Here is a 22,900-nt window from a genome sequence, read left to right on the forward strand (position 1 = left end):
CAAATTCCATAGGTTATTCAAAGACAAGGAGTATTCAGAGTGGTTTTGCCATTGCCTTCCACTGAATATTGCCTACAACATCTGGTATTCCCTGGTTGTCTCTATTGTCGGTATTAAACATCCCTCCCAATATTGCATATTTCAGAATTCCACAGGAATGGGGGCCTATCAGTTAGAGGAGAACCATACTATAGTTGGCTCTCCAGATTTGCGACTTTGACTTTTGTGGATTTGATTATTTGCAGTTTTGATTAATATGTTATCTGTAGGAATCTCTAGATTCTCCATGCAACTTTGGCAGAAGTTGACCATAGAGTTGTGCTGGAGAGCCTAGAAATTCCTGGAGACAGCACTTCTCTAGGCATTTGTAGGTCCTCCAGTATGATTCTATTATCAACTTCTGGAAGATGTTGATCACAGAGTTGCACTGGAGGACCTGGAGATTCCTAGTCAGATGTTCTCTCAGATAAAAAGAATAGTCTGTTTTATTTGTGTTTTTTCCACATCCTTCACCCCGAACCCCAGCGAATGTGGAGGGACCACTGTACTATAATTGTACAGTGTGAAAGGATCAGCAAGAAAGCCTTTCTTCCTGGGGAGCTTCTCATTGTTTTATCTAGCCATAGATAAACAGTAGCCTAACTTGCAGAAACTATTTGAAACTGCTCCCGCACAGGATTAATAGGAAGACTAACAACTGTTCGATTTCTGTATCATGTCATGCAGTGTTTCTTGCTAACCAGGGGGGGAAAATGCTGTCTATGTTCTGATATGGTTCCAAATGGCTCAGAAAATAGCCACAGTAGATGGCTGGAGAGTTGGCAATTCTAGTGTCAGACTGCTGTTAACAGTGAGCAAGAAAAGTTGGCAACTCTATTTCTTCAACACTTCACAGGAGAACCCAGATGAAAGCAGCCATTTTTTTGGTACTTTTAAATCCAAATAACCTGCCTGGCTATGCTTGCTGTATCGCTCACCACAAATTCTGTTTCCATTAACTTTGAAGAAACTCTGGACTGAACAATGGACTTTCAATGGACTGCTTTACAAAAGAAAACTGCCTATGTTGTGTGACCTTAGAAACAGTGTGCTAAAAAACAAACCGACAAACAAAAACAAAACACCTAATGCAAATGAAATTTTCCTCAGCATTTTTTATCTTCATGCCAACACCACCCATAAAAGCACAGCTGGTAAGCCACATAATAACTATATGAATACACCATCAGAATCCCAGAATCATAGAGTAGGAAGAGACCACAAGGGCCATCCAGTCTAACTGTCTGCCATGCAGGAACACAGACTCAAAGCACCCTAGAATTTGCTGTTGTTGTTATGTGCCTTCAAGTGAACTCTAACTTACTGTAACCATAGCATAGAGTTTTCTTGGCAGGTTTGCCATTGCTTTCCTGAGTGCAACTGGCCTGAGTGGAAATTTGAACCCTGGTCTCCCGGAGTTCTCATCCAACATTCAAACCACTATGCCAGCCTGGCTCTCCCAGAACAGTATCCTATGTTTAATGATATACAGTGCTCCTTCCACATTCCCTGGGGTTAGAAATGAAGGACACCCGTGAATGTGGAAAAACCACAAATAAAAAACCCTATTCGTTTTACCTAAGAAAAGCCCTTTCCAGAGGACCTACAATTGCTCAGAGAAATGTTTTCCCTAGGAACCTCTATTCTATAGTCAACTTCTAGCAGAACTGCACTTCCTCTCTAGGAATCCCGATTTCTTGCTAGGAATAGAGATTCCTAGAGAGAACATATTAATCAAAACCACAAATAATCAAATCCGCAAAAGTCAAAGTTGCAAATGTGGAGGGCCAACTGTAGTTGGACGTCTGCCCATGAAAATGAATGGATAGTTGCTGAGCTTCTAGTAACGCTTCTCATTAGCACTACACTGACACAGCCATACTGAGTTATAGGTGATGAGAAGCTTCTTTACATTATAGAAAGGTCATCTTATAGAAGGTTATGGACAGCCAGGATTATCAACTTTTTTGTGGCAGATATCTTCTGTGCCTTTAACAGCTGTTTGAGAAGGCAGAACTCCATTGTCTCTCCATATGAGAAAAACCTTCCTTTGTAGTATTTCTGCTTTAATTAACCCATGAAAAACTCACAGTCTGAAATGAAATGGCTTGAGTGCTGGACCAGTGTCACAGGTGGCCTGGTTGTGTACTTTCTACAGGGGGCCACTAACCCCTACTTATTTAAAACACTTCTACCAGGCCCTCAATTTAAACATGTGGAGGGTATTTTACAATACCTTATAAAACAGCAGGAAGCAATACAACAGTTGACAGCAGTAAAAGATGGTATAAAAATAGGAGAAGCTAAAATCAAAAATAAAAATATCTTTATCTGATGTCTGCATTAATAGAGGTGCTAGGCAAGGGTTGTACAAGTAGGGTGCCACCACTGAAAAGGCCTTTTCTGGAAGCCCCTGGGCATGCTGTACCTTCTCTTTGCTACTGCAACCTGTTCACCTCTTCACTCTAAGTATATGAGAGCAAGATGGTGGGCAGCCTGCCCCTACTTGTCCTCTCTTTCTCTTTAGACACCATCCAAAGAGTGAGGCCAAACAGATTAGTAACCTGCTCCTAACAGCTTGGCTAAGCTGCTGAACCCATCTCCCAGACATCACTGAGAATAGGAGGGATGTTTAATCTGTTTTACAACTACAGGTTCTGCTGAACTGAGCAGAGGCAGGGCAACAAGAGAAAGTGGAATTAAGAAACTGACAGCATGGAACACGGCAAGGTCTGGTCTGCCCTAAAATGAAGAAAATGCTGGAGGCTACTGCAGAACAAGAGTGCTACCTGGCTAGAAAACAACAACAACAACAATAACAACAACAACCAAACCCCTGCCCTACTTCTGTGCCATTCAGAGAGGTGTAATTTACAGAAACCAGTGGATGAAGCTTTCCATGGCATGGAACTAATCTTTTATTACTTGCCCACTTTCTGCAGCTTAATTTGTTAAAAGAGAGCTGAAGGGATTGACTTAAAAGGTTGACCACTTTATTGCAGAAACAGCAAGCCAAGACTCAAACTATCAGTCTATTCCCTGAGCGTAAAATAATGTTTTAACTTCTTGGCTATGTTTCTGGCACAGGCACAAACAGGTTTTTCCCAAGCACTCTGTGCCCCATTTAATATTTACTGCATTATGAATTAGGGTTGCCAACTTTTTCTGGCAGGGTTTCTGAACCTTGAACAGGTGTGCAACAACAAGGAATTCAGCAGGTGAAGTCTTTCCCTCTCAACAATGTACTGATATAACTGGGAAAAACTGCCAAAGGAAAAGGGTTGAATTCCTGGTTGCCAAGCAGCTGCCCAACTATGATGGAAGTTGGGGTAGTTTGCTTCTTTTTCCTATTGTAAACTAACTCTCTCCCATATTCTGGAGAGGGGGAATATGGCAGAATGGGGTTGGACCGGATAGCCCTTGTGGTCTCTTCCAACTCTATGATTCTATGGGTCAACATTGCACTCCCTCATTCCCGAGTCAAAATGAGAAGACATCACCATCTACCCTATGCTTCTGCTCTTTAGGTTCTTAAAACCACTGTGGGGAAGGTCTGGGGTAACATGTGCAAACAAAGCATTGTCAAATTCAAATTCAATGCTACAGGAGTATTTGAAAACCTATTACTGAACACACAGTTGTCTGACTGACAGATGCAGGTATACTGCCCCTTTAGAAGTAGATTCATAAACTACTGTTGTTCATTCTTCAAGATGGATTTCAAGAGATTGAGGGAGGAGGAGAAGACTTCAAGGCTTGCTCCAGCTGGACCACCCTCCATTCCTCTCCCCACCACAGTTCTGCTTAACATCCAGCCTTATAAACATTTCAGGAGAACTGAAAAGCTTCCCACAATGTATGCATTTTTCAAAGATACAGCCATGTAAGTCTGTATAATCAGTATGTAGAGAGATCTTGTAGCACCTTTGAGACTAACTGAAAGAAAGAAGTTGGCAGCATGAGCTTTCGTAGACTTCAGTCTATTTCTTCAAATGCATCTGAGGAAGTAGACCAAAGTCTACAAAAGCTCATCTGCCAGTTTCTTTCTTTCAGTTAGTCTCAAAGGTGCTACAAGATCTCTCTACACATTTATGCATTTTGTCAGTCCTGATCATATATCTTCAGCACTGTGTCTTCCTTGTATACTGGCCCAGCTTCAGTATCTTTCATTAGTGCTACCAGAACATGTATTTATTTGTGTAAAGAAAGCTTAAAGGCTAAGAGATCTCATCTCTACCAAAAAAGAAAAAAAGAGGAGGACCTTTGCTTTCAGTACCTTTAAAGCATGCTTTTAAAAGCTTTTGTGAGTATTATGGAAAGAATTTGTGCAAAACACTTCAAATGCTAGAAGACACCCTTAGCATATGCCAAAATGTTTCATATTCTAAATACATGGATTCTTTTGGACAATGCTGAACTGTCCACCCTTGAAAAAAGCTAACAATTTTGAGAAAAGTAGTACCTTTCCTGGCCAGCTAAAACTAAAAAGTATTCTGGCATTTTTAAATGCTTAACTTGTTTAATATGGTAGAATATTCTTCTGTAGATGAGTGCTTATTTTCTCAGAAGGTAATAATAGCAATGACAGATGTGTGGTAACAGAGTTTTCAAGGTGTTGATTAGTTCTGGCACAATTCTTTGCAATTTGAAAGGTTCTAACGTTTCATTTACAGTCCTATTGTTCAATAACCAAACAATATATGACAATTTTAGCCCAGGTAACCACAAAAAAAACCAACAACCCCAAATATGACAAAAAAATATCTCAGGAATCTAAAGCATCTGCCCTTACCAATACACTGGGCCTTTCCCAGCTATCTAAACCCAAAAAGTGTGTTAACCCCCTGAACTTACCACACCCTTGCCATCTTTGGATATATTTTTAGTACCTCATATTTGAGAAATGGCACAGAAAAATACTACTTGCAGACACATATATAACAAAATAAATAACTCACCCACTAGTTCCTGGTCTTTGAGCTTGAGAGAAACGCCAGTCTGTGTTAGGCTGTGCTTGCTGGAAGAGAAACAAAAAGAGAGATTTAATACTTTTATCCTTAAATTTAGGCTTATTTAGTTCTCTGTCACATTGGTCCTAGATGTGCATTAGTGGAAGACAGAAATACAAAGGTAGAATGGGAAGGGACACAAGGGTCTGCATGCATGCTCTGTCCCCTTGGCCTGCCATGTGCTTTGCACATCCAGCTGCTAAGTGAGAACATTTGCAAATGGTTCTGTAAGTGCTTTTGTCACCCACTTTCCCCTTTCCCCCTTTAGCTTTAGGTGTGAGCAAGTGAACACAGCTGCACAGAGCTAGACAGATGAACCAAGAAGACTATTAAATATAATAACCGTCCTCTACAGTGAGTCAAATAACAGATGCACACAAACATACAGAAGTGGTTTACAGCATATTCCAAAATACCCCCAAACAGGTATGATTGATTAAATAGCATGACGAGAAAGTTCTCTAGTCTTCTAGAAGATAAGACACTCAGAAACTATTCCATGAAATCAATGAAGCATGAAATAAGCTTGAAGGGGCATCATTTAAACCAGAGAACACCAGAACATAAGGAATAATGAGCTGAGGGCAAGAAACAGAATTAATTGGTACTCAGAGAGATCTACTGTATGCCAACATTTGAAATGCTAATAGAATTTTTTAATGTATAGTCTTTTCTTGAACAGGCCTACGCAGTGCTTTGATATAATGTCCTGCATTTCCTTTAATCTTTTTCTAGATGTGTGCCTTTGGAGCTCTGCTATCGTTTTGTTTTGTTTTTTTGCCTACTGAGATTAAAAATTCCATTTCCTACAACAATATTTCTTCAGATGACACAACAGAAGACACACAGTAGTACTATATCTGAATAGATTGAAGCATGTATTACTTTCCACCCACACTGTTGCACTATTAAAACAATGGACATCTTGTAAATAAAGAAGTCCATAAAAGACCACTGTGAAGTCTATGTCTGAATGGCTCTTTGTGAACACTGCTGAAAGACATGCCAGTGTTGATTTGCAGTGCAAACACACAAATCTTCTAGCATTCTCCTTCATTCATCCTTCAAATAGTGTCTTAATAACAAGGAAATGACTTGCACATCATCCATTTTTGGAGTTTCCTTGAACATAATGGTATTTTAAGATCATGTTTTTTAATGGTATTTTAAGATCAATTTACTTTCCATTAACAGCAATGGCAGAACTCATTGAGTCCAGTGAATCTGGATATTCCTAGTTAGTCCTGAAAATAAACAGCTAATCCAAGGTTTCTTCAGCTGAATGATGTCGGTGTAAAATAAGCACATATGTTGTAGCTATGTTATGAATACAGTATATAGACATAGCTGTGCCACCTAAATTTACACAGACACTTCCTACAAATGAGTTATTCGTTGTGTATCCTTCCTTCCCCACTTGTTTCTATAATTTGGAGAATCACAGGTTACAACAATAAAGTGCTAGGTCCTAAATTTAAACACCTAAATGTAGGCATCTATTTAAATCTGTTTTGGGGATCCAGTACTCTTGTGAGCATAAAAAAGCAGTTCATTCAACTCTACAAAATGATACCTGTTCATTTATGTTCCTAAATGTAGATTTACACATTCCTAAAAATGGAGTTAAATCCCTCCCTCTGAGTCCCAAAAATGTGTCAAAAGTTCCAGATTTCCTCACAAGGTAGCAAGGTAGTAGCTAGCGTCATGCCAAAGGGAATATGTAAACAGTCAGGGTTGCAAAACAATCAATGTAGAATATCATACACTGTAAAATATGACATTTATTTTCAAGCATGCCTTCACAGTGCTAACAAAATTAAGAAGCAAAAATGAAATATGATTTTATACATTCACTGTAGAAAAAGTCTGATGTATAAACGAAGGTGCTGTTTTTCTTAAACAGATGAACCTGTCCTCTTTGTTATGGCTTTGCTACTTCCCAGCCCACGTGTTAATTCACTCAGATAGTTTTACTACAAAATATTCAACATCATTCACAGACTTGACTCCTGCCATTCCTATGCAAAAAACATGATCTAAACTTAGGTCTTTTAAAGCTCTTGCTCATTCCAATGCAACTTGCTCAAGAGAACTTCCTGGTGAATTCTGTCCGTTGCATAAAATGAAATTTCACTTGTGCAATTTTGGAAAGACTACTATACCTTAGACTCACATTAACAATCATATCTATTTTGAAAATTTATAGACAGTTATTTGGGCAAAATTCCAAAGCAACATACCATCAAAATCAAGATACACTTAAAATTGCAAATTAACCAAGCCTTGACTGCTTCTCCTGAGGAAAATCAAATCAACAGTTGTTAAACCCATTTTACAGATGCATCTCTGAATGCATTTTAGTCTAGGCTCTTGATCACTTCTTGATAAATAATAGTTCTTTCTTTGTCAAGTACAGTAAGTGTATCACTTTGTGCTGATGACAGAAGTCTGGTTTGACAATTACACATAACTCTAATAATGGAGGAAAGGGTAGTGAGGCCATTTTTTGAGATCAGTAGTAGGCCTCACCCTTTGACCCACCATCACCTTGACCTTGAGAAGTGCCAGTTTCTTGGGCTAAAGGATGCATTAGGCACAGAACGTGTGAAGGAACATGTTTGCAGACACCACAACCAGCAAACAAACATGTATATCCATGCAGTGCCAATTCACCCTCTTCTTTTGAACCCCCGCTCAAAACTCACCTCTTCTATACCACCTTTGCTTTAGTCCTCTAGCTCTCTTCTCCAGCTGAATTTGCTGTACACATAGAGGGAAAAGGGCTGAATAGAGATGACAAATTGCATCTGCTTCCATTTATCTGTAATCAGATTTGCTTCTTCCCCCCCCTTGCCTGTCTAAATTTAGACTGCAAGCTTCTTGGGACAGGGGCACAGATTTGGCATGTGAGACTCTGTAAAGTACTAATGATACTGCTATAATAACAAATTAATAATTCCTATCAAGCAGTTAAAAAAACAACAACCAAGCAACCTCAGCTACCTAGGGAGGCTTGTGTCAAACTGACTCTTCATCACAAACAGTGCAGTGTGTGTTGAGTCAAGCCAAGTGGTCATCGACTAGTCAAGTGGACACTTGCATTTTGCTCCCACCCGAATTTAGCACAGATTTAATACAGGATGGAAGGCAGCTGAAGAGAGGGTGATGTGAAGACAAATGGCAACCACACATGCATCTTACCAAAAAAAGGACGCTATCTTCAAAATGTAGGATCTTCCCCTCCCCCAGCATCTCCCCATGAGCATGACCTATTCCTTCATTATGCCCAGCAGATGGAAGTCCATGATAGAGCTCCTATTAAATATGGATTGAAAACAGAAACCTGAGGCAACATTTTGATGTCTCTTACCCCATCAGAGGGACTCTGCAAAACACTGCCTGCCTGCTCAAAGGCAAGAATGCTCTCTGCCGTAGTAGAATGACTGAAAGGTTTAACAAAAAAGAACTCTCCCTGTTCAGACATTGGGGAGAGACAAGACTTGTAGTGCTGAGCTCCAGCTCCACCCACTTCAAGGTATCTGATAAAGCCTTCGGGATGTGGGTGCCCCCTGAAATTTATGGTGGATTTCCGCTCTGTCCTCCTACTACAGCAACGTGACATGAACCAGTTAGGGACACAGAGGCCAGATTTGAAGCACCTGGCCCCTACAACAATCATCATTACACAAGACACCAGAGAGATGGCCACAAGGGAGATGATAAGGTAAAGAGTTAAGTTGGGGGCTCTGGAAGGAGATTTAGGGAGGAGGTCCAAGGACTTGGAAAAGTCCTGCACAGCATTATCTTCCGAAGAGATCAGCAGAACCAATGAGGCTGAGAGAGTTGGCACGCCATTGTCTCTCACCTCTACCACCAACCTGTGAGATACCCCAGGCTCCCTTAGTGCCCGAGTAACCCGGATCTCTCCCGAGTGGCGTTCCACTTTGAAAGCAGTGGCCTCGTTTGTTTCCTGGAGCAAATTGTATGAAAGCCAGGCATTGTGGCCGCTGTCGGCATCCACAGCCACCACTTTAGTAACCAAGTACCCAGGTTCCACAGGAAGCAGAACTGACTGGTGAAAGGCAGAGCCCTTAAGGACTTGGGGGTGCACAATCACGGGGGCATTGTCATTCTGATCCACGACAAACAAGTGAAGGGTGGCCGTACTGCTCAGAGGAGGGAAACCCGAATCCTTCACCTCCACTGCAACCTGAAAGACTTTCTCTTGCTCATAGTCAAGCACCCTGGAGGTGTAAATGCTGCCATTCTCTTGGTTGATGTGGAAATAGGTCGAGATGGGCAAGCCATGGTTCCCGTTGTCCACAATGGAATAAGACAGCTTGGAGTTGACGCCGACATCTGGGTCAGAGGCGGACAGGGAAAAAACCAGAGTCCCCGGAGAGATATTTTCCTCCACGTGGGCTGTGTAAGAAGGGATAGAGAAGGTGGGCGCGTTGTCGTTGACGTCCGAGACTTGAATTAAGACAGTTTTCTGCGTGGATTTTTGAGGCACTCCGGAATCTGTTGCTTTAATCGTGATGTTATATCCAGCGGCTTTCTCTCGGTCCAAGGGGCCATTGGTCACGAGCGAATAGTGTCCTTTGAAGGAAGACACCAACTTAAACGGGACATACCTCGTGATCTCCAAGTGGACTTGTCCGTTTTCCTCGGAGTCGTTGTCCTTCGCCTGGATGAGGGCTATCACCGTCCCCGTGGGGGCGTCTTCTTGCACTGGACTGGAGAGGGACGTCAACATGATCTCCGGGCTGTTGTCGTTGACGTCGACCAGTTCGACCCGGATGTTGCAGTGGCCTTCCATGGCAGGGGATCCCTTGTCTTTGATGTAGATGGCGATCTCGTAGGCGCTGGCTTCTTCGTAATCCAGCAAGGCTTTGGTCCTGATCTCCCCGGTCTGGGGGTCCAGGCTGAAGAAGTCGAGGAGCTTCATCGGCCCGCCGTTGCCGGCTTTGAAGAAATACTCCACCTCTCCGTTGGGGCCTTCGTCCAAGTCGGTGACGTTGAGCTTGGTGACCACCGTCCCCACTTGGACGTTCTCCTCCAGGTAGACCTTGGAGACGGGGGGCTCGCAGACGGGCGGGTTGTCGTTGGCGTCCAGGACGCGGACGGTCACCCGGGCGGTGCCGGACTGGACCGGGTTGCCGCTGTCCAAGGCGGTGAGGACCAAGTGGTGGACGGCGGCCTTCTCGCGGTCGAGGAGCTTCTCGAGGACGATCTCGGGCATCTTGACGCCGTCGCCGCGCAGGTTGACGTTCAAGGCGAAGTGCTCGCTGGGGCTGAGCTCGTAGGCGGCGATGGAGTTGGAGCCGGTGTCCGGGTCCTCGGCGGCCTCCAGGCGGAGGCGGGTGCCCGGGTTGGCCACCTCGGTGATCTCCAGGGCCAGGGCCTCGTGGGGGAAGCGCGGGGCGTTGTCGTTGACGTCCAGGATCTCCACCTCCACGCGGCCCAGCTGCAAGGGGTTCTCCAGCACCAGCTGGAGGGGGAAGGCGCAGGTGGGTCGGGCGCGGCAGAGGGCCTCCCGGTCCAGGCGCTCCTTCACCAGCAGGGTGCCCTCGGCCAGGTTCAGCTGGAAGAAGGGGCGCAGCAGCCCCTCGGAGACCAGCTGCAGCCTCCGCGCAGACAGGCTCCGCACCTCCACGCCCAGGTCCTTGGCCAGGTTGCCCACCGGGGAGCCAGGGTCCCGGTCCTCCGGCACCGCGTAGCGGATCGGCCCCAGCGAGGCCACCGAGGCCCAGAAGAGCAGCGCTGCCGCCACCGCCGCCGCCGGCCAGGGCTGCCTCCCGTCCATCCTCCTCCCTGCCTGCCTCCGAAAGGACCCCTGTCTGCAGCTGCGGAAGAAATGGCTCCTTTGCAAAGGCGCCGAGCAGCAGCAGCAGCAGCAACACCAGCAGCAGCAGCAGCAGCAGCTCACTGGCAAAAGGAGCAGCCGAGGAAAGGCGCTGCGAAATGGATCCCGAGACAAGGGACCACTCTCAGGATGCCCTCCCCAGCAGCATCAGCATCAGAGAAGCCCCCTTCCCCAAGCATCCCCCTGGATGGCTGCTCCTCCACCCCCAACATCCCCCCCCTCCTCCTCCTCCTCTTTCCCTCCTCCCCCTGAGAGAGAGGGAGAGGAGACCCTGCATCCACACTGGAGCCATAACCCGGTTTGGCACCACTTTAACAGCCCTGGCTCCAAGGCTATGGCATTCTGGGAGTTGGAGTATGTTGTGGGGTCCAGAGCGGAGCTCCGCTCCGCTCTGGACCCACAACAAACTCCAACTCCCAGAATTCCATAGCCATGAGCCAGTAATGCAGTTAAACCCAGACGACAAAATAAAAGAGGGTGATGGAGAGCTACAGGCAAAAGATGCCCCTCTGAGGAAAGGGGGGAACTGGACCACCTTGCCCCCTCCCCTGCCTCCAAAAAGGGAGGAAAGGGGAGATTTTGAGATAGATGATAGATAGATAGATAGATAGATAGATAGATAGATGTGTCATCTGACATTGGCTAGGATGCCTGGGGAGAGATCCCACCCACCCTGCACACACACACACACACACATATACATATATGCCACAGCTCTGCTTCTGGGTCTTGGGAAAAGGTGTGTGTATGTATACACACACACACACACACACACACACACAAAAACACATGTATGTATACATAGATACATATACACACATGTATATATACATACATACACACAAACACATATGTATACATACATATATACATACATATGTATATATACATACATATACACATACACATATATGTATATATACATACATATAGATACACACACATGTATGTATAAATACATACATATATACACACACTCACATATATGTATGTGTGTATATATATATATATAAGCACACATATATGTATACATACATATATATATACACACACATGTATACACACACATATATGTATGTGTGTATATATATATATATATATATATATATAAGCACACATATATGTATACATACACACACACACACATATATATATATGCACACACATGTATACACACACACACATATACATACGTATATACACACACACACAGGTGCCAAGGCTGCTGCAGAAACTTGGAAGGTGCTGCGTGGGAATCTCTCACCTTGCCAAAGCAGCTGGGTTCGGTGAGATTGCTGCAAGAGGCTGTCCTAAGAGTCAGGTTAGGCTTCATGAATACAAACTCGCTGATATCGGAGACTGGAGAGAAACAGGAGCGGTACCCCCGGGCGGGAGGTCCCGAGGTGGCCACTTGGACGCCGATCATGGCATCACCAGGGCTCAGCTGGTAATGGCAGTGCCCCATGGTATGGTCAAGGCCATCTTCAAGCCTGGCGGCTTGGCTCCCGCAGCATCCCAAGATGGTAGGAGCTGCCCGCACGTCACGGCGGAGGCACCGAAACCCCAGGGCCACCAAAGAGATCAATGAGATGGTGGACACTGCAGCCAAAGAGATGATAAGATAGACGGTCAATGTGGGAGGTCCCTCACTTTCCACCGCATGAGCAGTTAATCCCAGAAAGGCTTCAGGACTGTTCTCCTCCAGAAGCACTATCACAGTGACTGAGGTAGACATGGAAGGCTCTCCTGAGTCCTTCACAACCAGGACAAGCTCCTGGGTAGGATTGTCTAGGTCCTGTATTGCTCGTGCTGTCCTTACCTCCCCACTCCGAAGGCCCATGCTGAAAAGACTGGGGTCTGTGGCTTGCTCTAAATGGTAAGAGAGCCAAGCATTTCGCCCAGAGTCCAAATCTACAGCCATAATTTTTGTGACTAAGGCACTAGGTGAGGTAGACTGTGGAATCCGGAACTGTACAATTGCATCTGTCCCAACGAAAGGGAATCGGATCCAGGGTGCGTTGTCATTCTGATCTAGCAGGTAGACGTGTACCATGATCCTGTTACAGAGCGGAGGGGAGCCGCCATCGCAAGCCTCCACCTGGAACTGAAAATGGTTGGTATGTTCATAATCGAAGGGGCTCTCTGCAAAAACTTCCCCATTTGTTGGGTTGATGGAGACGTACGTGGTGGGATCTTCAACCAAGTCCTGCCCTGGACTGGCCAAAACAGAATAAGAAAGGCGGGAATTCTGGTCCTTGTCTGCATCTGTTGCAGAAACTGTAAGAAGAACCACACCTACTGGATTGTTTTCTTCCAGGATGACTTCAAAAAATGACCTGTCGAACTGAGGTGGGTTGTCATTGACATCAGCCAGAGTAATGGAGAAAGATGTATGCTGGGAGAGTGGTGGATTTCCTAAGTCAAAGGCGTAGATGGTGATGTTGAATCGAGGAGTACTCTCACGATCTAGCTGCTCACTGGTGAGCAAGGAATACTGGTGCTCGAAGTCTTTCCGAAGTTTGAAAGGAAGGTATCTGGGCAGCTGACACTGGACTTTGCCTTGATCTCCCGAGTCTTTGTCTTTGACATGTATCACAGCAACCACAGTGCCAGGAGGTGCATCTTCACTCATGGAGCTGGAGAAAGAGGTGAGAATGACTTCAGGGGCATTGTCATTAACATCTGTCACTTCTACCATAATACTGCAATGCTCTTCCATAGTAGGGGAGCCCATGTCCCTAGCCACCACTTCAATCTCATATACGTTGGCCTCTTCAAAATCCAGGCTCCCTTGAACACGGATCTCTCCAGTGGTGCCATCAATAGCAAAGATTCTGCACAAGGCTTCAGAGTTATGGCTGCTGAGGGAATACTGGATCTGTCCATTGGATCCTTCATCCAGGTCTGTTGCATTCAGCTTTATCACCAAGGTTCCTGGAGGAGAGTTTTCAACCAAGCGGGAGTAGTAAGTGGGTTTGTCAAAAACTGGGTGGTTATCATTGGCATCCAGGACATGGACAGCAATTCGGATAGTACTGGATCTGGGGGTTATGCCACCATCCTCAGCTGTCAGGACCAAATGGTGGACAGCAATGTGCTCCCTGTCCAGCACTTTCTCCAGCACCAACTCTGGGAACTTGGTGCCATCTGTGCGTGCCTTCACGTTGAGGTTGAAGTTCTCATTGGCGCTGAGGTGATAGGTCTGCAAAGTGTTTGTTCCTACATCGGGATCCTGCGCATGCGGGATAGGGAAACGGGCACCCAGTACAGCCAGTTCATAGATCTGCAGAGCTATTGTGCTACTTGAGAATTCAGGCGCATTGTCATTGATATCCAAAATCTCCACTTCAATACGATAGAACTCCACTGGGTTTTCAATAGCAAGTTTAAGATGCAAGAAACACCGCAGGTTCTGCCCACAGAGCTGCTCCCTGTCTATCCTGTCATTGACTATTATGATGCCAGTGTTCACATTCACAGAGAAGTACTGGGAGTCGGAATCGGAAAGCACCTGCAGATTGGCAGCTGCAAGCTTTGTCACATCCATTCCTAAATCCTTAGCAACATTTCCTACAAAGGCTCCTCGAGTGAGTTCCTCTGGGACAGAGTAACGGATCTGTGCAAAACAGCCACTCAGAGACAAACAGAAAGCAAAGGCATGCAGAAGTCCCAAACGCCAGGCAGAGTTTCCTGTTCTGAGCATCATTCTGAAATCCACAGCAAAGAAGCTCTAAAACTGCAAAAAACAAGAGCTGTTTATAGAAGAGAGTGTCTCTTTTTCAACCCCCCTGGAGAACACACCACCTATCCTGAAGAGGTATGAGACATATGAGAGAGAGAAAGGGTCTGTGGTCAGTGTTTACCTCCCTCATTCATTGTTTTGGTTTGAGAGAGATTGACACAGCTGTGGAGGGGAGTGGTACCCGCCGCAGATCTTCAATGTTCACCTTCTGCTCATTGGCCAAGACTGCCTCTCTATTTATCCAATCAGCAAACTCTCTTCCAGGACAGCAACAGACTCACCAATCCCAGCCGGGAAGTTGCTACTGTGTGAAAAAGGACCGCGTAACCTGCTGTTTTTAACCTAGAGACACCAGGCTAAACGACAGACAATGGAAAACAAAGCCCAAAACCTTGTCTGGTTTGGGCTTCTGTAAGAGCTAGAGGGCCCTTCCAAGCAGGAGCCACAAAGAGACATTTGCTCTAAAAGCACAGCGAGGCTCCTCCTGTTATAGCCACAATAACACTGCCATTTGCACATTTCCTATGAAGATTTTTTGCTATGAAGTTAAATGAAAGCTAGCAAGCAATGCTTCCCATGCACTGTCACTCCAAGCTTCCGGAACAATTATTTCAGCTGCTTATAGAGTTCTACATTTGTGAATTAACAACTCAAATCGAGATTCATTTGTGACAATGCCTTAAACCCCCCCACCCCCCCCACCCCCAGCACATGGAAAATTCAGGGCGATGGTTGAAATACACATTTGATCACATATGAGCTGGTTTTAGAATAAATTGTATGGTGATGAATCAAGGTTCCCTTTTAACTGAAAGAGAGGTTGGACGTTTATACTTGTAACCATGTCCAAAGTGTGAGCGAAGATAACTAAGGTCCAAAATACACTGCAGAAATAATCCAGTTTGAGACTGCTTTAACTGCCCTGGCTCAATGATGGGCAATTCTGAGAACTGTAGTTTTGTGAGACATTGAGCCTTCTCTGTCAGAGAAGTTAAAACGCTGTTGCCAGGGCAGTTAAAGCAGTCTCAAACTGGATTATTTCTGCAGTGTGTTTTACATCATCTCTGCAGTGATAATCCAGGTTGGCACGATTTTAACTGCCATGGCTCAATGCTATAGAATTCTGGGAACAGTATAAAGCCATGACAGTTAAAATCATGCCAACTTGGACTGCTTTAACTAGTTTTGTGTGACATTTTGAGAGTTTTGTGAGACATTTAGCCTGCTCTGTCAGAGAGTTCTGGTACCACAACAAACTACAACTCCACAGCACTGAGCCAGGGCAGTTAAAAAAGTCTCAGACTGCATTATTTCTGCAGTGTGTATGCAGCCTTAGTCATGACCAGATTAAAATGAACAACTGCCTATTATTTTATTTATTATTATTTTTTAGTTACACACCAAAGCTCTCCCTTGCTCCCCCATTCTACCTCCTGCTTCCTCTTGGAGCTGCTGACAGCACAAGGTAACAATACCATGGGAAGAAATTCACATGGTTTACCCAACCTTCACAGTTTCTGTGGAGGTAATCCTCCTCCCCACTCTGACAAACATCACTTAGCTCTTGGTCAAGGGTCAAGTGTTATTGGAGACACAACATTTATGTGTGAGGGGGGAAAAGGGCAAAATGCCACCTCACCTGGTTGGGATGGTTCAGTGTGTCAGTACGAGAAAAGAAAGAATCAAAATCCCTTGTCAAAGTGCTTGGCTGGGGATAATCCACAGGCCTCATAAAGGTGAAATCGCTTCGGTCAGACCCTGGGGAATAGCTGGCTCTGTAGCACTGGCTCTGTGAGTCTGTGGGCCTGAGTGTAACCTCCATGTACTTCAATGTGCCATCTGAGTTCAGCTGCAGCTTTGGGCTGGACTGTTTGAATACATCCCTAGCGGGAGTGCCACTCAGGCTGCAGCAAGAGGAATCTCGCCTTTTTTTGTTCCAAAAACATTTTGCAGACAAGATGATGAAAGTAACAATGGACACAATGCTAACTGCCACCAGCGCTATGATCAGATAGAGAGTCAGGTCAGATTTTTCTTTGGGATGTGTCAGGAAGTCATGAGACTGAGGTCTTTCCTCATAAGTTTTGTCCTCCAAAGAGACCAAGAGGGAAATGGTCGTGGACATCGGGGGGTCTCCATTGTCCTTCACCAAGACAAGGATTTTCTGTGTCGTGAGATCTGTTTCTTGGAAGTCTCGAACAGTCCAAATTTCCCCAGTGTAGGGAGCCACTCGGAACAAGGAAGAGTCAGTAGACTGAGGAAGCAAGGAGTAAGACAGCCAGGCATTATGACCTGAATCTGCGTCCACTGCTGTGACTTTAGTAACCACATAGCCTGCTGGGGCAGACTGAGGAATCCTCTGGAGTGCTGACAATTCCTGGCCAGCCACTGGATACAAAACAACAGGAGCGTTATCGTTCTGATCTAGTATGAAGAGGTAGACGGTGACACTGGAGCTCAGTTGAGGTGACCCAGCATCCCGCACAGTGACAGGGATTTGCAACACTTGAAGCATCTCATAGTCAAAAGAGTGCTGAGCATAGATGTTCCCATTGTCTGGGTTGATGTAAACAAAGGAAGAGAGAGGGGCATCTTGAATCTGACTGCCTGCAACTGAGTACATGAGCCTGGAATTGTCACCGTCGTCAGGATCAGACGCAGACACAGTACACAGCAGAGAGCCAGGTGGGTTGTTCTCCTTTAAGAAGGAGGTGTAGAAATTCTGAGAGAAGGATGGGGCATTGTCATTAACATCTGAAATGTTTAACAAGACAGTGACATCTGTGGTCAGAGGTGGGGACCCAGAGTCTTTGGCAGTCAGCCTGATGGTGTATTGAGAGACTGTTTCCCTGTCCAGTTTCTCATGAGTAATTAAGGAGTAGTGATTTTCAAAAGATTTAATTTTAAAGGGCAAGTTTGGTGATATTTGTAAGCTCACTTTCCCATTGGCACCTGAGTCTTGATCTCGGACATTGAAAAGCCCCACCACTGTGTCTAATGGGGTGTTTTCTGGTACTGGGTTTACCAGGGAGGTAAGCAGAACTTCTGGGGCATGGTCATTCTCATCTTCAATTTCCACCTGGATAACACAGTGGCCTTCCATCTGTGGAATGCCCTTGTCTCTAGCCCTCACATGAAGTTCATAGAAATGGGATTCTTCAAAATCCACAATTCCCTGGACATGTATCTCACCTGTGTGGGGATCCAAACTAAACAACTTCTGTATGGAATCAGATGTGTGGATTCCAAAGGAATACTGTATTTCCCCATTAGAACCTTCATCAGGGTCACTTGCATTGAGTTTGAATATAAGGGACCCTACAGGAATGTTCTCCAAAAAGCTGATCTTGTAAACTGGAAGATCAAATGCAGGCTCATTGTCATTATTATCAAGGACCACAATGGTGAGTTCTGCTGTTCCTGACAAGATGGGATCTCCTCCATCATATGCAGTCAGTATGAGCCGGTGTTCCGATTGCTGTTCTCTATCTAGAGGTTGCTCTAGCACCAGCTCTGGTAAAAGCTTGCCATCTTTCACATTTTTTACATTAAGTGAGAAGTGGGGGTTGGGACTGAGTTGGTAGGCACTGACTGCATTGCTTCCCACATCTGCATCATGTGCGCTCTCCAGAGGGAACCGTGACCCTGTGGTGGCAGACTCGGCTATCCTCAATACAAGCCACGGAGTGATGAAGCTGGGAGAATTGTCATTTATGTCCAGAATCTCCACCTCCAGGTGAAAGAGTTCCAAGGGATTTTCTATGACTACTTGGACCGGCAATATACACACTGAGTTTGCTCCGCACAGGATCTCTCGATCTATCTTTTCATTCACTATCAGAGCACCATTGGCCAAGTTAACTGCAAAGTACCTCTTGCTCTCCTCAGAGCCCAGCCGCAGCCTCCGCTTGGAAAGATCTGCCACTGTTAAGCCCAAGTCCTGAGCAACCTTCCCCACCAGGGTCCCCAGCTCCGATTCCTCCACCACAGAATACTGGATCTGTCCTGGAACCAACACCCAGTTGAACAGCAAAAACAAACCTTGTACTTGCCATTTGAAAGAGGATTGCCAGGACAATTGTGGCTTCATTTCCAAAAAGTCCTCTTCTAGAAGGAGTCTTTGTGGTATCCCAAGGACGAGGAGGTTCCGGGACCAGGATCCGTGCTGTTTTTAAAATCCCCCAGTTTTTGCTTCCAAATGAATTTAAGTAGCTTTTGAGCTTGCCTAGCTGCAGCAATAGAGTGTTAGTCAGAGAGCTGAGGGGGTGGATTGAGGGAGGGAAGTTGAATTACAGCCATAGCGACGATGGGGGAGGAAAGTCAAGGCAGAAAGAGCACCCCTGCTAAAAAAAAATCTGGATCAGCACCTGACTGGATGACAGCTCCATCCACTCTACACCATGACAACTCCACCTACACTCTTAAAGATGCAGTAACATGTAAGGTTGAGATGGCAGGACTCATCCGTTCCATTATTCACCCCTAAATGTAACTATTCAGGAGGCTGGTTCATTGCTGGCTTTGGCAGCTAAGTTTAGCAGCTCAGATTCTTGTTCTCAAGGAAACAGCACGTCCAGGAAGCATGAACGGTACAAATCCTCATTGTTCACATTAGCTAGATTCCTTCCACCTCGTCTGAACCAAAGACAAACTCTCAGCTGTAGGGAATACAGAACCATAGTCTTTCTGGCTAATCATTAGTCTGCTTTTTCACTTGCTATGAAAAAAGTATTTGTTACAGTACCACAGAGGAAAGATATGGAGGAATATTCACAGAAACTGGCCAACCAACATTTGGCAAAGCATCGCCATGTAAAAGTAGATGAAAAATAGCGGGGATTGCTAAGAAAATGCAGGCCTTTTCAGAATGTTCACTTCTAAGTGCACAAATAGGAACATTCAACATACAGTGCAAGAATGCAAAAGCTTCAAAAATTGCTTGAGGCTTCCTAGTTGCATTTACCGAACTCTCCAGAATTAGAACATCAGTCAGTGCAACAGTATCTCTGAGTAGATCATGGTAACAGAAAAGGAATGAAGTGGCTTTGATCAGCAGGAACCCAAAAACCAAACACTATTGAGGCAGTGTTGTTAAAGGAGAAAGGGCAGTATACAAAAGCCAAATGTTTTATATTGATATCCTTTAAATGATGGAAACACATTATCATTTTCCCTTTGGATAATAATTTGGCATTCAAGTATGAATCATATAACTATAACCGACTCAGCGTGCAAACCATTAAGACAGGGCATTGTGTTCTCAGATCTTTTTTTTTTTTTGCCTGATGCCTGTTTACTTTCTTCCTCCTTCACCCTCTGTCTGCTTTTGAAAATACCAAAAAGATACAGATTCTACAACCTTCTTTGGAAAATTATTCAGCTCCCAAATTTATTTTGGAACCAGAGGCAATCTGCTGCTATTCAACCTAAAACCTAGGTCCCAATAGTTTAAAAGCATTACTTCTTGTCAAATCTTTAGAAACATGTCTTTGTGCTTCTGAGTTCTTTTTAAAACAGCTTGGGTCAGCAACATGTGATCCTTGGGATGTTGCTGGATTGTAGTCCCCATAATCTGCATCCAGACTGGCTGTGAGAAATTATGGGAGTTGCAGTCCAACAATATGTGGAGGGCATACATTCCTCCCCATCCCTTGTTGCAAAGAGACAGCACATAATCTTGCACAACCTCAAATCCTAAATAAATGCTTTTAGCTGACATCCTTGACCACCCTAATACAAAACCTGCAAGATAATCAAATCACCACCACTGGCATCTTCAGATATGGACTCAAAATCAAGGAGTGCTGCCTTAAATGCTTACAGAATGGTATTTCAGATCTCACCTCATTTGGTTCCTGGGAAAGACTGCTGGCAAGAAGTGTGTCTGTGTTGTTGATATCCTGTTGAGTGACTGGTTTTCCAATCCTGACATTTCTCCCGTCTAAAAAATGAGCCTGACTAGGCCTTAGAAGAGTAAAAGGAGAAGCATCTTCTGCAATGAAGGCAGTGGGAAACTCCACTTTTTCCTCTGGGCTCAAGTGTACAGAAAAAGTGTCAAAGTGTCCCCCCACTGCCATGGGGTTTCTTCCCTTCATGTCACTGGTCCAAGCGACATCTGTGTGTCTTGCTCTCAATCTTTTAAGACATTTTACAGTTAAAAATATAAAAGCTAAAGTAGAAAGTGCTGAGATCGCTATCAGTGCAATAATAAGATGCAAAGTCAGGTTGGAGAGCCCATCCTGTTCTATGCTGGATTTTCTGAGTTCTGCCATACCTAATTCATGTTCCCGTTCTAGATTAAGCATCAAAGTAGCTGTGGCAGAGAGGGGTGGTATCCCATTGTCCAAGATCTCAACAACAACCTCTTGGGAAGGAGCATCTTGTTCCATAAGGGCTCGTATTGTTCGGATCTCTCCTGTAAATGTTGAGATTTTGAAAAGGCTTGGGTCTGTGGCTTTTTGAAGCTTATAAGAAACCCATGCATTTTGTCCAGAATCTGCATCTACAGCTGTCACTTTGGTTACTAAGTAACCTTCCTGTGCAGAGAAAGGGACTGATTGCTGGGCTAGAACCCCGTTTTTCATCACAGGGTACACAATAAGAGGAGCATTATCATTCTGGTCTACGATGAAGATGGAGACAGTAACATTGGTACTAAGGGCAGGTGTACCGTTGTCCTTAGCTTGAATTTGGAAAGCCACTTGTTGGGTTTTTTCATAGTCAAAAGAACAGCCACTGTAAATAGTGCCATTTTCTGTGATATAGACATAGGAGGAAACAGGCATTCCATTTATGATGTTCTCTACCAAAGAGTAAGACAGTTGGGAGTTCTGGCCAAGATCAGGGTCAAAAGCAGATATAGAAATAATTGGTATCCCCAGAGCATTATTCTCAGTTACAAGAGTCTGGTATGCAGGGTGCAAGAAGCTAGGTGGATTATCATTCAGATCAGATATGTTTAAAAGAAAACTACTCTGGCTTGAAAGAGGTGGAGAACCAGAATCAGTGGCTGTGATTATAACCTTATACTGTGAAATCTCCTCCCGATCTAGAGGGCCACTAGTGATCAAAGAATAATGGTTCTTAAAAGAAGGTACTATCTGGAAGGGAATATCTTCAGGGAGATGAAGCTGCACTTCTCCATTTCCGCCAGAATCCCCATCACTCACTCTGAGGAGCCCTGCTGTGGTTCCTGGGGGAGCATCTTCTGGTATTGTGGCAATTAGGGAGATGAATCTAATTTGAGGGGCATTGTCGTTTACATCTATTACCTCCACCAAGATATTGCAGTGTGTGTCCATGGAGGGAGATCCTTGGTCTTTGGCCCTGACATCAATTTCGTAAGATGTGTCTTCTTCATAGTCCACAGTTCCCATGACTCTTACTTCCCCAGTCTCTTCACCAAGGCTGAAAATTTTCCGGATTTTCTGTGGTGTGTGGCTGCTAAAGGAATAGGAAACTTTCCCATTTGGTCCTTCATCCTTGTCTATAGCATGTAAATGTACCACCAGAGTTCCCACAGGAGTATTTTCTAGTAGAGTAACTTTGTACACTGACTGATTAAAAACGGGTGGATTGTCATTGGCATCTATCACTGACACGACAATCTTAGCAGTTCCAGACTTAGCAGGAACTCCTCCATCCAAGGCTGTAAGCACCATGTGGTGAAATTGTTGTTGCTCTCTGTCCAGTGCCTTCTCCAAAATCAGTTCAGGTTTACTCCCACCTTTATGGGATTTAATACTCAGGCTGAATTGTCCACGTGGACTCAGTTGGTAGGTGCTGACTGAATTTGTACCAATGTCCAAATCTTCAGCAGTCTCTAGGGGGAAACGGGCCCCAGGCACAGCAGATTCTGCAATCTCCAAATGGGTAATAGTAGTAAGAAACATTGGATCATTATCATTCACATCCAGGAGGTCTACTTCAACACGGTAGGAAGCTGTTGGGTTTGCCAGAAGTAGCTCCAGATACAAGAGGCAGTGCAAACTTGGCCCACAAAGCTCCTCTCGGTCCAACCGCTCTTTCAGTACCAAGGCACCATTCTGAGCCTTGACTTCGAAGTACTTTTCAACCGTGCCAGACATGATCCGTAGCTGTCGGGAGACCAGCTGGGCAGCTGTGAGACCCAAGTCCTTAGCCACATCCCCCACAAAAGCCCCCGGAGGGAGCTCCTCAGGTATGGAATAATGGAGCTGGGTCATCTCGCCAGCAATCCGGAGAGAGACAGAAACCAAAAGCAAA

At 44.8% G+C, this 22,900-nt stretch overlaps 1 protein-coding gene and 1 pseudogene across 36 annotated transcripts in view; both read right to left on the minus strand.

Moving 5' to 3' along the window:
- The window catches only part of LOC149316757 (protocadherin gamma-A6-like), a 379,402-nt gene that overhangs the window by 24,585 nt on the left and 331,917 nt on the right, over nucleotides 1-22,900 (minus strand). For 35 of the 36 annotated variants that reach the window (XM_089516211.1, XM_089516206.1, XM_089516198.1 and 32 more), the window contains one exon: nucleotides 4,998-5,056. In XM_089516211.1, coding sequence (XP_089372337.1) covers nucleotides 4,998-5,056 — 59 coding nt within the window. Of the gene's footprint in view, nucleotides 1-4,997; nucleotides 5,057-20,499 lie in introns of all 36 variants that reach the window. The other variant, XM_089516217.1, reaches the window with a different exon arrangement.
- Nucleotides 11,543-14,654, minus strand: LOC149316758 (protocadherin gamma-C5 pseudogene; annotated as a pseudogene).

Source organism: Sceloporus occidentalis, unplaced genomic scaffold (genome assembly GCF_023333645.1).
Source record: "Sceloporus occidentalis isolate IW3139 unplaced genomic scaffold, rSceOcc1.0.p SCAF_3, whole genome shotgun sequence".
Lineage (NCBI taxonomy): Eukaryota > Metazoa > Chordata > Lepidosauria > Squamata > Phrynosomatidae > Sceloporus > Sceloporus occidentalis.